This window comes from Prionailurus bengalensis, chromosome D1, assembly GCF_016509475.1.
Source record: "Prionailurus bengalensis isolate Pbe53 chromosome D1, Fcat_Pben_1.1_paternal_pri, whole genome shotgun sequence".
In the NCBI taxonomy this organism is placed as follows: domain Eukaryota; kingdom Metazoa; phylum Chordata; class Mammalia; order Carnivora; family Felidae; genus Prionailurus; species Prionailurus bengalensis.
Genome location: NC_057346.1, coordinates 39985832 through 39999503, shown reverse-complemented (window position 1 = coordinate 39999503; position 13672 = coordinate 39985832). Strand labels below are relative to the sequence as shown.

Below are 13672 nucleotides of genomic sequence, written 5' to 3'. Positions count from 1 at the left end.
AAGTTCCACAAAGTATTTTTCCTATGCATGGACAGTTCTTACATTTGGAATGTAAAATGTGTACAATTCTGTAGTCATGATCCATTCTTTTCTGCCTTACCAGTAACTGCAAAAACAATTCTCATAACAACAGCCAGAAATAAAGGGACTTTGTTCAAAGCGAGAATAAAAGGTTGCAAGAAACCTGAGACAGGAGCGAGGAACTCACGGTGAACCACTGGAGACACCTGCTTCCAGAGCTAGGCTAGAGATTCAGGCCAAATCCCCTGCCAGCTGTTCTTCCCTCCCCCATCAAAGTTCACCCTGAAAGTGAGTGCTGCGGGGGTCTGGCCAAGCAGGACGAAGGCCACACGGGAGCTCTAGGGAAGTGCTGCACATGTCGGGCTCTCAGGGACAAAGAGCTCATGTTCTTGCTGTCCCCGGGGAGCTCCCACTGTGACCAGGGGGGATGGTGCAGGCAGATCAGCCCAGGACCCCTGCATCCCAGGGGCAGGGGGGGCAGGAAGGCACCAAAGGAGGGGAGCCAAGAAGGCTCTCATTCCAACCATTTCATCCAACCCCCGGGTGGAAGATGAGACAACTGAGGCCCAAGGAAGCAAGCAAACGACGTCCCCAAGGCCATGGCTGTGAGACCGTCCAGTAGACGGAGCTGTCGGGGCTCTGGGCTAACTCACAGCACACTGCTGCCTGCTCAGAGCCCAGCAAAAGAGGTCAGGGCCGGCATCCAGTAGATCCTGCCCATCAACAAGTATTTACTTAGTACGTGCTTGTGCTTGGGGCAAGTCAGCACAGAGATAAAGCCCCACCCCCACCCCCTGCCCTGAAACAGGACAAGGAAGCGGTTCCATGGGAACAGCTCTTCCCGCTCCCACACAGGCAGGGCCTCCGCCTCTCGCAAGGCCAGACCCCAGACTTTCTGGGGGTGCTACTTGAGTCAAACGTCCCGCAGCACCTGGCAGAGAAGGCTGCAGAATTTAAAAGGCACCTCCTCCCAGGAAGTGCTTTTGATGTGCTGGGGATAGCACCCCCAGAAATAACTCTGCAGGAGGAATTACAATCTCACAAAACACCTTTTAATGTTCATTTTCTAGCCAGGAAGAAACTTCGCAACTTTCATTTTGTATGGGTGTATGTTTTGTTTGGCGAGGTGGGGGGGGGGGGTGATGGGGGAAATGAGCAAGTGGTGCCCAAAGGCAACTAACTCCTGAAATCCTACAGAAGAGTGGCTGCTCCTGGCCCTGGGGAGTTCAATCACCATCTCTGCTCACACAGAATTATCTTCTGAAGTGGTGCTTCCCCAGAGGGAAGGCAGCGCCCCCCCCCACCCCCCACCCCGCCTCCCAGGTGACCTCCCTGTGGGCTGCTTGGGGCACTACCCCCGGCAGGTGGAGGCAGGGAAGAGGGCCTGAAATCGGGCCGCCCGTGCGCGGCCCACTTCTCGGGGGGGCCCCTCATCACATACAGGCCAGGCCCCTTCCTTTCGAGGCCCAAAGAGGAAATTAAATATCAGCCAGATAAGGAGATTTCCCTTCGGCTCTGACGCCAAGAATCCGAAGTAGGATTCCTCCAGCAGCCCCGCGAACCAAACACCAGCACAGGCCTCGGGCCATCAGGCCAAGCGTGTTGAAGACAAGCCACCGCCTGGAGTTCCTTTTCTATGATGTCCAGATGGCAGGCCTAAGTGTTTTTATGGCAAATAAGAAGAACAATGGGTAAAACTTTGTGGGCCACTTACAGAGCAGGCAGCAGCCAGGGCCCCAGGCCCCTGGGCTAGGACCTCAGGATGGCTCATCTGTCTCTCCACAGGTACTTTTGGGCATGCCTCCCTGCCCTGTATTTTCAAGGCCAAATGCGGCCTCCTGCCCAAGGGAGCTGACTCGACTCTTTTCACAGCGTGGTGACTTTATCCACGGAAGGATCCGCGGAGCTGAACACACTGAGCTCACACACTGACCTCAGCATTTTCTAAATCTGCCGGGGTGATAAACACCTTAACGCAGGCCTAGCGTTCACCAGGCAGGCCCCAGGCTAGCGGAGAATAAGCAGCTCCCAGCAGGGCTGACACACACACAGGGCCGGCCACCCCCAGCCTTGTCTGCCTACTTTCTCTTCCACGTGCTTGTGGTTTAAGTGTGGGGAGGTGGGTGGGTCAAAGACATCTAGAAGGACCAAGAACAGCCTGGAAAGGGCAGTGGATCAAGGGCCAACAGAGCCCTGACACTTAAAAAAGAAACCGCAGAGAAAACAGTTGCCACAGAATATCTGGGTGGGTTCACACATCCTGCAATGGCCATGTGAATCTGGAACACTCCCTAAGTGAGCTGGTCCATGTCAGTCCTGCTTCGGCTCATGCTCCAACCACAACCGTGGCTCCCATCTCAAGAGAGCAAAAGGCCAAAGTCCTCGCAAAGACAGGCAAAGAGCTGCAAGGAGATCCTGGATGCCCCTACATACCCCTCGGCCCTCACGTTCTCCTATCTCACACACGCGCGCACACAGGACTGAGGCACTCGGGCCACACTGTCCCCGCACCATCCCGCACGGTCCGGGCAGGTGCACGTACCCACCTCAAGGCCTCTGCTGCCCCTCCACACCACAGCTCTGCGCCACCCCCCCCCCCCCACACTCCTCTTCCACACGGAAGCTCAAACACCACCTTCTCAGCAGGGCCTGCCTGATCGACACCTCACCACCAGACCCCTGTCCTTGGCACACCTCCTGCTTTTTCAGCGGTGATCGCCACCTCACCTATTGCTCTGGGTTAAACAGTGTCCCCTCCGTCCGCCAAATCCATATCCACTTGGAACCACAGAACATGACTGCATTTGGAAATGGGTCTTTGCAGAAGTAATCATTTCAGATGACGACACACTGGAGTGCAGGCGGCCCAATGCAATGACTAGTGTTCTTCAGAAAACCTGAGACGGCCACATGGGGGCAGAAGCAGGGAGCAGTGCTATGCTGCCATAAACTAACACCAAAGCCTGCCTGCAACCACCAGAACCTTGAATCCCCTCTCAGAGCCTCCAGAACCGTAAGAGAATGAATTACCGTTGTTTGAGCCATCCAGTTCGTGGGGCTTGGTCCCAGCAGCCCCAGGAAAGTCATACACAGACCATGAATTGTAATCATTTCTTATCCGTTGCCCCTCACTAGAAAAGAACACGATTTTAGCTTCTTTTGTTCAGTGCAAAGTGCCCAGTACTCAGAAGAGGGTCTGGCACTCAATAAGCACTCCTCAATAAATATTTGCTGAATGAATTCTGAGTCAATGAAGATAAGCTTAGAAGAGAGGCAGAGATGTTGTACCCATCCTACAGAGGGCAAAACTGAGAGGGCAAATGCTCTGACTTTGCTCAGAGACAGAAAAGCCAGGACCAGAATTGAACTGGGAACTTGTTTGCTCATTTGACAAATGATACTGAGCTCCTCCAGTGCTCGGTGTCACAATAGCCCTCAGGATAGCTGACACACGCAGTGATCACTAACCGCACATGTGGAGGGGCAGGAAGGGTGGGCCCTGGGCTCGCTGTCCCTCAACAAGGGATATGACCCTGAACAAGGTGGCTTACCCCTGGGTTTCAGTGTCCTCACCTAAAATTGAAGGGTGCATTTGGGGCACCTGGGTGGCTCAGTCGGTTGGGCATCTGACTTCGGCAGGTCGTGATCCCACGGTTCATGGGTTCGAGCCCCGCATCAGGCTCCGTGCGGACAGCTCAGAGCCTGGAGCCTGCTTCGGATTCTGTGTCTCCCTCTCTCTCTGCCCCTCCCCCCACTCATGCTCTGTCTCTCCCTGTCTCCTCAAAATAAGTAAACATAAACTGCAAGCATGCAGTCTGCCCAGGTCCCATCCCTGTCCCTGCCGGGCGGCTCTGTTCCTCCCAGGCCTACAGACAACAAACTCATACACTAAGCCTGGCTCCCGAGAGTGAAGTTTCCTTTTTCCCTCTGGACTTCTGAGGCCTCACCTGCTTTGGTGGTCTTCGTACAGCCTTTTTCATACTCAACCTGCAGGTCTCAGACCTCCGGTCTGCATGAACCAACCATCCTCAAGCATACCGGGGATTTCAAATGAAGTTGCTGTCATACACAAACATGCATACGCATACACACACACACACACACACACACACACACACAGACACGTGTGTGTGTGGACATCATCCTCTGAGGAGTGCAATTATAGGTGATCAGGGGTATGAAACCTGCACAGACACCAACTGGGGGCCAGCACCGTTAGCAACGTAACCGGGTAGAAGGTAAAAGAATGAGCTTTGGAGCCAGGCGGATCTGAGTCTGAATCCCAGCCCTGCCTCACCTGGGGCTATACTTGACTTTCCCTCTCTGTACTTCAGTGAACTCATCTCACAAGGGGCTCGGGAGGAGCCTATGGCAGACCTATGAATGCAGTTCTCTAGTCCCACACCTAGAAGCAGGCAGTATGTGGCAGTGTAGAGAAGAGGGGGAAGAGTCTCGACCCCACAGAGGAGGAGACCTGGACCCCATCTCCACTCTGAAATTACCAGCAGTGTGGCATGGGGAAGACGCTTTACCTCTCGGCCTCCACTCAGCCTCCTCCCAGACAAGTGGGAAAAGTTGGACTAAGGAGCCCCCAGCACTCAGTCTACCTTAAAAAAAAAAAAAAAAAAAAAAAGGTCTGTGCATGAGGGCTTTGGGGTTTCACAGCAGGAGGTCTGGTGTAAGGAGAGAAGTCACACTTGCTGTCCTGCCCCACCAAAATTTCCCCCCCAAAACCCCCTGTCTTCCCCCTTTCTTTACTCCCACAACCCTAAGTGACCCCAATCTGGCGCTAGTCACTACTGATCTCCTGACCCCCCCCTTTACAACCGCTACACTAGTCGCATTTTTATATTTAGCAAATGTAATATGCATTCATGCATTTATAAACATTTATTAAGGAAAGGGGACATATATCACAGTTTTTTACTACCTATTAGGTAATGTGCTGAGAGCTTTACAAATATTACTCTCTGTATGCTCGCAACAACCCTGTGAGGCAAGTACTGATATTATCCCGGGTTTACAGATGAGCCAACTGAAGCCCAGGGAGGAAATACAACTTTGTTTAACTCACACAGCCATAAGTGGCTAAGCGGAGGCTGGCACCGAGCTTGGCTGACCGTAGAGCCTCTGCACCACCCTAGGCTGCCTCCTCCATCACTCCTCTCTGGCCCCCTCTGAATGGCGGGTAAAGAACACTGTCAGCCAGTAATCCAGAGCTTCCCAAAGCCCACCAGATGGCTCGGCCTGCAGGGACTTGCCCAGTGAGTTCCTTCGTGGGGGTCTCTAGATGCCTCCTCCACCAGGTCAGGTCCCCAGAACATCTTCCAAGAAACCACGGCTTCTCCCCAACGCACCCCGCTAAGAGGTAAACCATCATGATAGTCCCACAAGGAGCCAGGACAGAGGGAGACCACCACATGCTGGAGGAAAAGACCCGCCACGCACAGAATCTTGCTTCCCCACATTCATGGAGGCCATTCCAGAAACAAGAGCAGCTGATTTTCCGGCACACAATCTTTAAATGTTCTCCCAGGTCAGCTCTCCAGCCTCGAATCCCTGCCTCGGCAATGCAGACGCTGGCCTCAAGGTGCCACTTACACACGCTTGCCTCCTCCGGGAGAGGTTCGCGGAAATACTCTGGCAGGTTACACCGAAATGAAAGTGCTCTATGACAGAACCGAGCCTCTGGGGAAAGCAGAGAGAGTGCGCAACCTGAAGCGTCCGCTTCCAGGGCCACGTTGACACGCCTGTTGGCCGGACGCTCACACCAGAGTGTGAGCAGAGTGTCGGTCCTTGAGAGCGTGGCTCCCTCACCCTCCCAGGTTCCGACGAACTTGGCCACTAAGATCCAAACACCACACGATGAGTCTCACCGCGTCACCAATAAGCAAAGCGATGCCTACTAACACTACCCATTTCTTTCACCTGGAAGGAGGCCAGCGCATGGCGAAACGGGCCGCCTCCTACACTGCTGGTAATTTAGACCAGTCCAGCCCTTGAGAGCACGCTGGAACAGTTTAAACGTGTGGAACAGTTTAAACGTGTCCGACCGCTGACACAGCAATTCCGCTCCCAGAGAACCACATGTATGTGTGCCTAACGACAGGTACGTATGAAGATACAGTAGCAAAACCAATGAGTTAGGTTCTATGAATAGTGGGCCAACTCGTAAATCAGGACATAGGCTGTGCTATAAAATATTTTGTAGATGCAAAAGAGACAAACTAAGAGAGAAGAGGATCTAGAAAATACATTAGGTGAAGAGAGAAAGATATAGGGAAGAGGTAGGGTGGAATCAGTGTATGCTCACACAAAAAACAAAACTGCATGCATCTGTGTCTATGTGGGCTGACGGGCAGTTTCAGGATACACAACAAACTGCTAAGACTGGTGATTTCTGAGGACCTGGCAGAGAGGCGGTCTGTGGGGGAGGGGTGCAAGGGCCTCCCAGATTCATGTGTCACTTCTACTATCTAAGAAAAAAGCAACTCAACTGACTAAAAGAGAACAACGGCCAAACAGGATTTTCCTTCTGGTGCACAACGGCCACACCCATCTGAACAAGTTTGGGTGCCCCGCTCCAAGGTCTTCCCAAGACTGATGGAGGAAGTTCAAGTCCAATTTCTAAGCCACTGAGGGCAGACTGGATGGGGAGCAACGGGGAAGAAGGGAAGGGTGGGAGACAAGGGAAACATCTGTAAAAGTTCTGTGGAAGCTGCATCTCGGCTGAGCCTACCCCGAGCCTGCTGGGCTCTAAAACTCACTATCCTAACCCTTTCCTCCCTCTCACCCCCACAGGATGAGAAAAGAGAAAGCCAAAACTAAGGGACTATTCCCTCTTTCCGACAGCAGAGGAGAGGCCAGGATTGCTGCTAGGAGGAAGTGACCTGGCCAAACTCCGCCTTCCCCACAAAGTCACCTGTGCGCCAGGCTCCTGGGAGCGCAGGGAGGGCCGAGACGGGCAACCCCAGACTCACTCCCTGGAGCCCCTCCACTTAGGCAAATAGCCCAAGCATCTTTCAACACTTGCTACTGAAATCCAAACTGAACCGGTATACAAATCAGCCGGTTCTGCCAACAAAACAGCAACAATGTGGAAAAAAGGAGAGATAAATCAATGGGAGCCCGGCTAAATATATATTTATTCTTTCTGCTTGCCAGCAGTAGCACTTCTGTAGATCCAAACATTTGATAAATATCTTTTTTGCTTCCCGGTAATAATTAACACAAACACACACCCCAAACACACAAGGCACAGCTAAACACGAAGCAAAACGAAAACCAACAAAGGGGCTTTGCTTCGGTCATAATGTTCAAGAAGCAGGTGTGACAGCTGCCATCCCCAGGCAAAAATGTTTTCCATTAAACAAATACCCTGTTAGTGCAGCAGACAAACTCATGGGCGCTCTAACTGTCCACAGCTAAGGCGGACACCAAAAGGTGCCCTCAGGGCAATGAAAAGTGGTTCCATCTTGGAGGGAAGGAGGTGACCATCAAGCAGAAAGTCAGGGAGCTGAATCTTCTGCAGGGACTCAAGGCAGAGACGACTTGTGATTGCAGGTGCCAGGAAGCAGCGGTCCAATAAAAGTAACCCTTGGCCTCCTTACGGTGAGGACAAAGCCCAAATAAAGCCCAAACCTGATCAACTGGCTTAGCCTACCAAGAAGAAACTAAAGGGCACGGGTGTTATGCAGTCTGGAAAACGGGAGCCCATGCAAGTTTATCATAGAGGCTGGCACTAAATAAGGGAGAGTGCATGAGACCAGCATATTCCTGACGTGGTGACACTGCATCCTCTGACAGGAACATGTGGACACCAGCCACCAGGACCAGCCATCTCCCCTTGCTCCCCTTGCTGCCTCCGATTCACCGATTCACCGGAGTATGGCGTGGTTCCCTGCTGAGTCTGCACCCTTCAGGGGAGAGGTGGTCTCATCTCTCAGAGCTGCCCACCACTGTGAACTCACCCACCCTCCCTCCCATTCCCCGGCCAGCCCCCGCATGCTTGGTGACCACAAGTCACCCCTACCGAGAGGCAGACCAACTCCTGGGGAACAGCCAGAAGGGAGGCCCTGGTGGGTCCACTGAGCCTACCAGGGAAGAGTGGGGCGCAGACTCCGCCCCAGGTAGGTTTCCTTCTCTGGGGGCCTTTTCCCTTTGATGCTTTTCACTTTGCTTGAATGCTCAAACCAGCATTTCCCTGAATGGTATCAGTGTCAGAGGAACCTGAATTCCATCCTCTGAGATGCTCCTGGAAAGGCAGAAATGATTAAGGCTAGGTGATGGGCAAAGAGAGGGGAAGGCGCTTTCAGGTTTCGGTCGGGCACCTTTCCCTAGCTGTCAAAAGAGACCAAAGGGGCAATTTTGGTTTCTGCAGAGGCTGCTTTCAGTCTACCAAGGGTCAGTGTCTCCAATGCCCAGCATGTGGACCAGACCTCCAACGGGGAGGGGTGAGGAGAGATAAGAATGGCTAGGATTTGGTTCCTCCTTCTCTCAGTGTCCATACCCAAAGGGACAAAGCGCTATCATCCCGACATATCCCCGTTCAGTATCACCACCGCCACTGTCCTCATGTCTCCAGTTCATGCCCCATCACGAACTCTGATGGACTCATCAGTCCAGGAACTCTGATGGACTCATTTCTCCAGTCCCAACTTCACGCACCACCTGACCCGCTCTCCCTACATGAGAACCCCCAGCCTATCGGACACAGTCCGACCCTGTCAGAGATGGCGAGGCCTCTGCCTGCACAGGTCCTGGAGTCACACAGGTCACCGAAGACCCGGGCTAACCCTTGGCTGGCTACGTGGACGCACACGTGTTCCTGGGCCCATCTCCCCATCTGTGCGTTGAGGACAGCACAATCGACCCCCCAGAGCTGCCGTGAGGATTAAATCCAAGTTACAGACAGCCTCACTCTTCAAGAACCATGACGATGTTGACTCGACCTGTTTCCCAGCCAGCTCGGGAGTCTGTGTTTTGCCACCTCTATCATAATGAACGACTACCCACGAACTCAGGGGCAAAGGAGGCACATTAGAGATCTAGAAATGAATGGTCATCAACAACCAAATGTGAAAGAAACCAAAATTAACTATCAAAATAATGCCAGAGGAGGGAAGGAATGGGAAGAGAAGGAAAATATTACTTTGGGGAGGAAATGTTTTAAAATATATAGCTCTATGATTTTTTGGACTTCATCCGTTTCAAAGATTAGGAAGATTACATTTCAAAAGCTCACAAAGGAGACACTTCTATTTAAAAAAAAAACAAAACTCTTTCTTAATTAATATCTTCAGAGAACTAAAAAGTGCTTTTATAGGCAGACTGAATCTTAATAAAATTCTCAGAAAAAGTCTGGCATCAGTCACAACAAACACCCTCTCGGAATTTAATTTCCTTTTCAGCATACAACTTACTATGGAAACTCATTTATGATGCCACCACAACCGGTCAAAATCTGCCTGGAGCACAAAAACTTCAAAGCCCCACAAGAGAGCCTTATAGGACGAGATGGAAACTGGCCCCATACTTAGCCAAATCCTACACCTAACAGAGATTCCCCCACACCAACTTTCCAGCTTGTACGGTCAGATTCGCCTCTCCCGTCTCCTGCCCGGCCCTTACCCGCCCTGGCCCCACCTTACACTATACCTCTTCCACTGCCTCCTTCCAGCTAGAAACCTCCCCAAACTCAGTATCATTTCCCTGTCCAATAAAATGAATAAAAAGGAGACAGGGCACAAAATTGGCAAAGGGAAACTAGCCTCATCCATCTTCAACCTTCTATCAAAGACTGTCCTCTCTGGCTTCTGGTTTTGTTCTCCCTTTCAGATGATGGCAGGGCCTGGAATATTCACTGTGTGCACTGGGCGTTGGGGTGGGAAGGCAAAAGCTGGAGGAATTATTCATAAGTACAAAAATGTACCATAAAAGCCTTTTTCCCTTGAGGCCAATTCCTACTGGAAGATTTAATCAATCCCATTATCCCAAGTGCCTGTAAGCAAGGGGAGAGAAAAGGGTGAATGCCAACCTTTACTGAGCAACCCCCCCAATATATCTCATTTAATGTAACGCAGTGATCCTGATTTTACATATGAGGAGACCAGGCTCAGAGGGGTCAGGGGATGGGCTCAGGAGGCACACCCAGGCCTGCCACATACATACCAAGACTCACGGCCTCAAGCTTCTAGTGTCCCCAAGTGCTTATGTTAAAATACTGTCCTGGGCTGGAGGCTACTTTACAGTTCACACATTGCTTTTCACATACATTATCTCATTTAATATCACAACCCTGTAGGATAGCTAAGAATTCCTTCTCCACTATTACAAAAAGGCTATTTGGTTTCAAAGATCATAGTGCAAACCGGCTACAACACTTACAGAGTTATGCTCTTCCTGAGGTTTGTTTTCTCACCTCCCAGTGTCTGATAAATGGTAGTGACTCAAATAGTTACTATTATTAGCATCATAATTTTCATTAATTTAATAGCATACACACAGACAGGCACACACACACACACATACATACACACTACAGATATTTTAAAAATCCAATCTAATTAGTTAAGCCTTTACTTGTTGGAGAAGATATAATTTTACCACTTCAAACTCAGAGATAACCACTAACTGCAGCTTCCAAGAAACTGACAAAAAAAGGATTACTGAAAATGATGTGGTCAAACCCGATATGGATTTTGAAAGCTAATGGAAGAGAAGGACAAGGAGCATTCGGTTATGATAAAATACCAAAAAAAAAAAAAAAAAAAAATCTTCCTCTCCTTCCAGCATCATGGCTTAATCATTAATGTGCTGTTTGGCCCAGCATCCAAACAAGATAGCCAGCAGGTGACCTAGAAGTTCTAGTGAGAGGTTGCCCAGGGGGGTCTGGGGGATAAGGATGGAGTGGACACATTATTATTTCAGGTTATTTTTAATGTGCTGCATCTAATGAACCGTGTGCCTATGAATTACACTCACTTGAAAAGAAATCTGGGAATTTCAGAAATGCCAGACGTAACAGGCATCAGCTGACGACTTCTCAAGCCACAGTGAAAAAGCTGACAGAAGTCTGGTGATACATGGATCCCAGTGTCAGACAGAAGGAGATCTTTAGTGCTGTGGCCCTAAGAGTTGCTGGGGATCTCATCCTGGGGATGTTCTTCGAATAAGGCTCCAGCAAAACCAGCCAAACCGAGCATCCACTCCAGGCTTGGAGGTTAAAACCAAAGAAAAAATTCAGGTCCGCAGGTAAGACATACATGATTTTTTTTTTTTTTAAAGAAGAGTTAGCAACTTTCTAGTAAAGACCTCTGGCCAGCCACGTACACGAATTGCCTGCATGACAACAGTATTCACACTAGACATCTCGTACCAATTATTTGATTTTATTCTCTTTTGCTTTTTGCAATCTTCCTTGCATCTTATCTGTCGTAAGTCCATCCGAATTTCTTTATAATAGGCTGAGGCTGACTTTGTGTGACTGATCTAGTCTCACAAGGAGAAACGTTTCAGTGTCTCTTCTGACTCCATCAGATCGTCTAGCTCTGTCTTTATACCCCATTTCAGAGAAAAGGAAACTGAGGCCCAGAGAGGACTCATCAAAGATCATACTCCTTGCTAATATACCCTAGGACCAGAGCTAGGGCTCAAAAGGCCCACAGTGTGGGTCTCCAGCTCTATCAGTCGCAAATGACCTAGCACACTTGTGTCCTGAATACAAAGTTTATCTGAAAAAGGAAAAAAGGCCAACATGAGTCATGGCTGTTGCCAAGGGGCACCACACAGGTTGTTCTACTAAAGCATCCCACATCTCCAGAACCACTTGTTTCTGAAATAACGAGCCTCAGCCAGAGAATAAAGGGACACTTCATATTTCCCTTCAGGATATCCAGGACCGTCTGAGTAGATGTGCTGCTGGGCTTTGAGGACCTGCTAGCCCAAGCCAGGGAAGCCCTGACGCGTCCTCCAGAGAGGGAATGGGGTGGGTGGATGTGGGAGGAGATCAGACAGCTCTCTGCGACAGTTAGGATTTCATACCGTCCTGTCCTGCTCACCTTGGAACCCCTAAATACCTCATCCACTCAGGGATCCCTCCTCAACTTCCCCAGGACAAAAGCATTGCAGTCGGGGAGGTGAACCTGACAGATGGGGAGGGGCGGTACCTGACCCGAGCAGTGGAGGAAGCGACGATCAGCTCCCTCCCGCAGTCCTTACAGGAACTCCCCCATCCGGTCTTCCGACGCCAAGGGGGGGTGTCCCCAACTCTCTGAGCCTGACCCCTCTCTCAGGGTCTGCCCCAAGGGAGATAGAGGGTAGGCAAAGCCCACCCCCCACCAACTCGCCTCCGGTCCCTAGTGCTCACCGCCTTCCCCCCCCCCCCGCCCCCAGCCCCCGTAGGGCCTCCCTCGCTCCCTCCTCACCCGCAGGGTTCCCGGCCGGACACTTGCCCACTGCAGCGGGAGACCCAGAACGCACCCCCTTTCTCCCGGCCCTCAGAGGATCTGCATCTCCCGCCTTCCCAAACGGGGCCCTCCCGGCTGCCCTGCGTCCAGCCCGGGACCCCCTCTCACCGCGTCCCTGCGCCCCCCGGGGTCCGCTCCGCAACCGCACTTCCCGCCCGGCCCACGCGGGCAAGCGGTCCGCCCCAACTTTTCCGGCCGCGGGCCCGTTCCCGCCGCGGCGGGGATTCCCGTCCGGAGCGGCGACTGGCGGGCGGGCTCGCGTCCCCTGTGCCCCCGCCCGCCCCGCCGGCACGAGTTGCGCTCGGGACCGGCTCCGCGCCCGGGCCGCGGCCGGCAGCCCGGCGCGGAGGCGGAGCCGGCGTGGCGGGAACCGCGCTGTCCCGGCGCCGGCACCCCCTCCCGGTGCCCGGTGCCCGGTGCCCGATCCCCGCGCCCGCCCGCCCGCCCGCCCGCCCGCCGCGCCGCCGCACCTCTCCCTGCCCACCTGCCCGCGGGCGCCGGCGCCGCTCACCTCCTCCCGTGCCGCCGCCACCGCCGCCGCCGCCGCCGCCACTGCCGGGAATACGTGGCAGTGGCCGCCGTCGCTCGCGCTCCCCGCCTCGCCTCGCCTCGCCTCTCCTCTCGGCGCCCGCGCGGGCGGCTCCGGCGCGCCGGACCGCAGCGCCAGGCGCCCTCTGCCGCCGGGAAGCCGCATCCTCTCGCCCTAACCCTAACTCGCCGGCCGCCCCCGCCCGGACCTCGGCCTCAGCCCACCGCCTTCGCCCCGGGCCCCGCCCTCGGCCCGGTCGGGCCCCAACGCTTGTTTCCGAGCCCATTAGGCAGGGTCGCCTTACCGGTCCCGCGTGCCGGGCCCGGGCCGCCGCCGCCGCCTCCGGGGAGCCTGCCCTGACCACCCAGCCGCTGGGCACCGCCGGTACAGGTCATCCCCGGGCTGACACATTTCCTGCTTCTCTGAAAGCGTCGCCACGAGGTCGTACAATCGAAGAAAGGGCGGAGGGCAGGGGAGCAAAACACCAGGTCTCTGGTGTTCAACGTTCTCTCTCCGAGGGCGCCCTGCCTGGAATACCGAAGTGCGCAATAAATACTTGTTGAGGGAGCGAAAGAGTGAGTGAATGAGTAGAGATTTGAGCAGGTCTCCACAGTAGGCTTTTAAACCTGAAGCGGACAGATATCTTGACCTGGAT

General features: G+C 53.0%; 1 protein-coding gene across 2 annotated transcripts in view; it reads right to left on the bottom strand.

Moving 5' to 3' along the window:
* Window positions 1–13314, bottom strand: part of SMCO4 (single-pass membrane protein with coiled-coil domains 4) — a 64181-nt gene extending 50867 nt beyond the window's left edge. For both annotated transcript variants that reach the window (XM_043579949.1, XM_043579950.1), the window contains exon 1: window positions 13000–13314. In XM_043579949.1, coding sequence (XP_043435884.1) covers window positions 13000–13303 — 304 coding nt within the window. In that variant the 5' untranslated portion in view covers window positions 13304–13314. The remainder of the gene's footprint in view (window positions 1–12999) is intronic.
* Window positions 13315–13672: the final 358 nt, after the last annotated feature.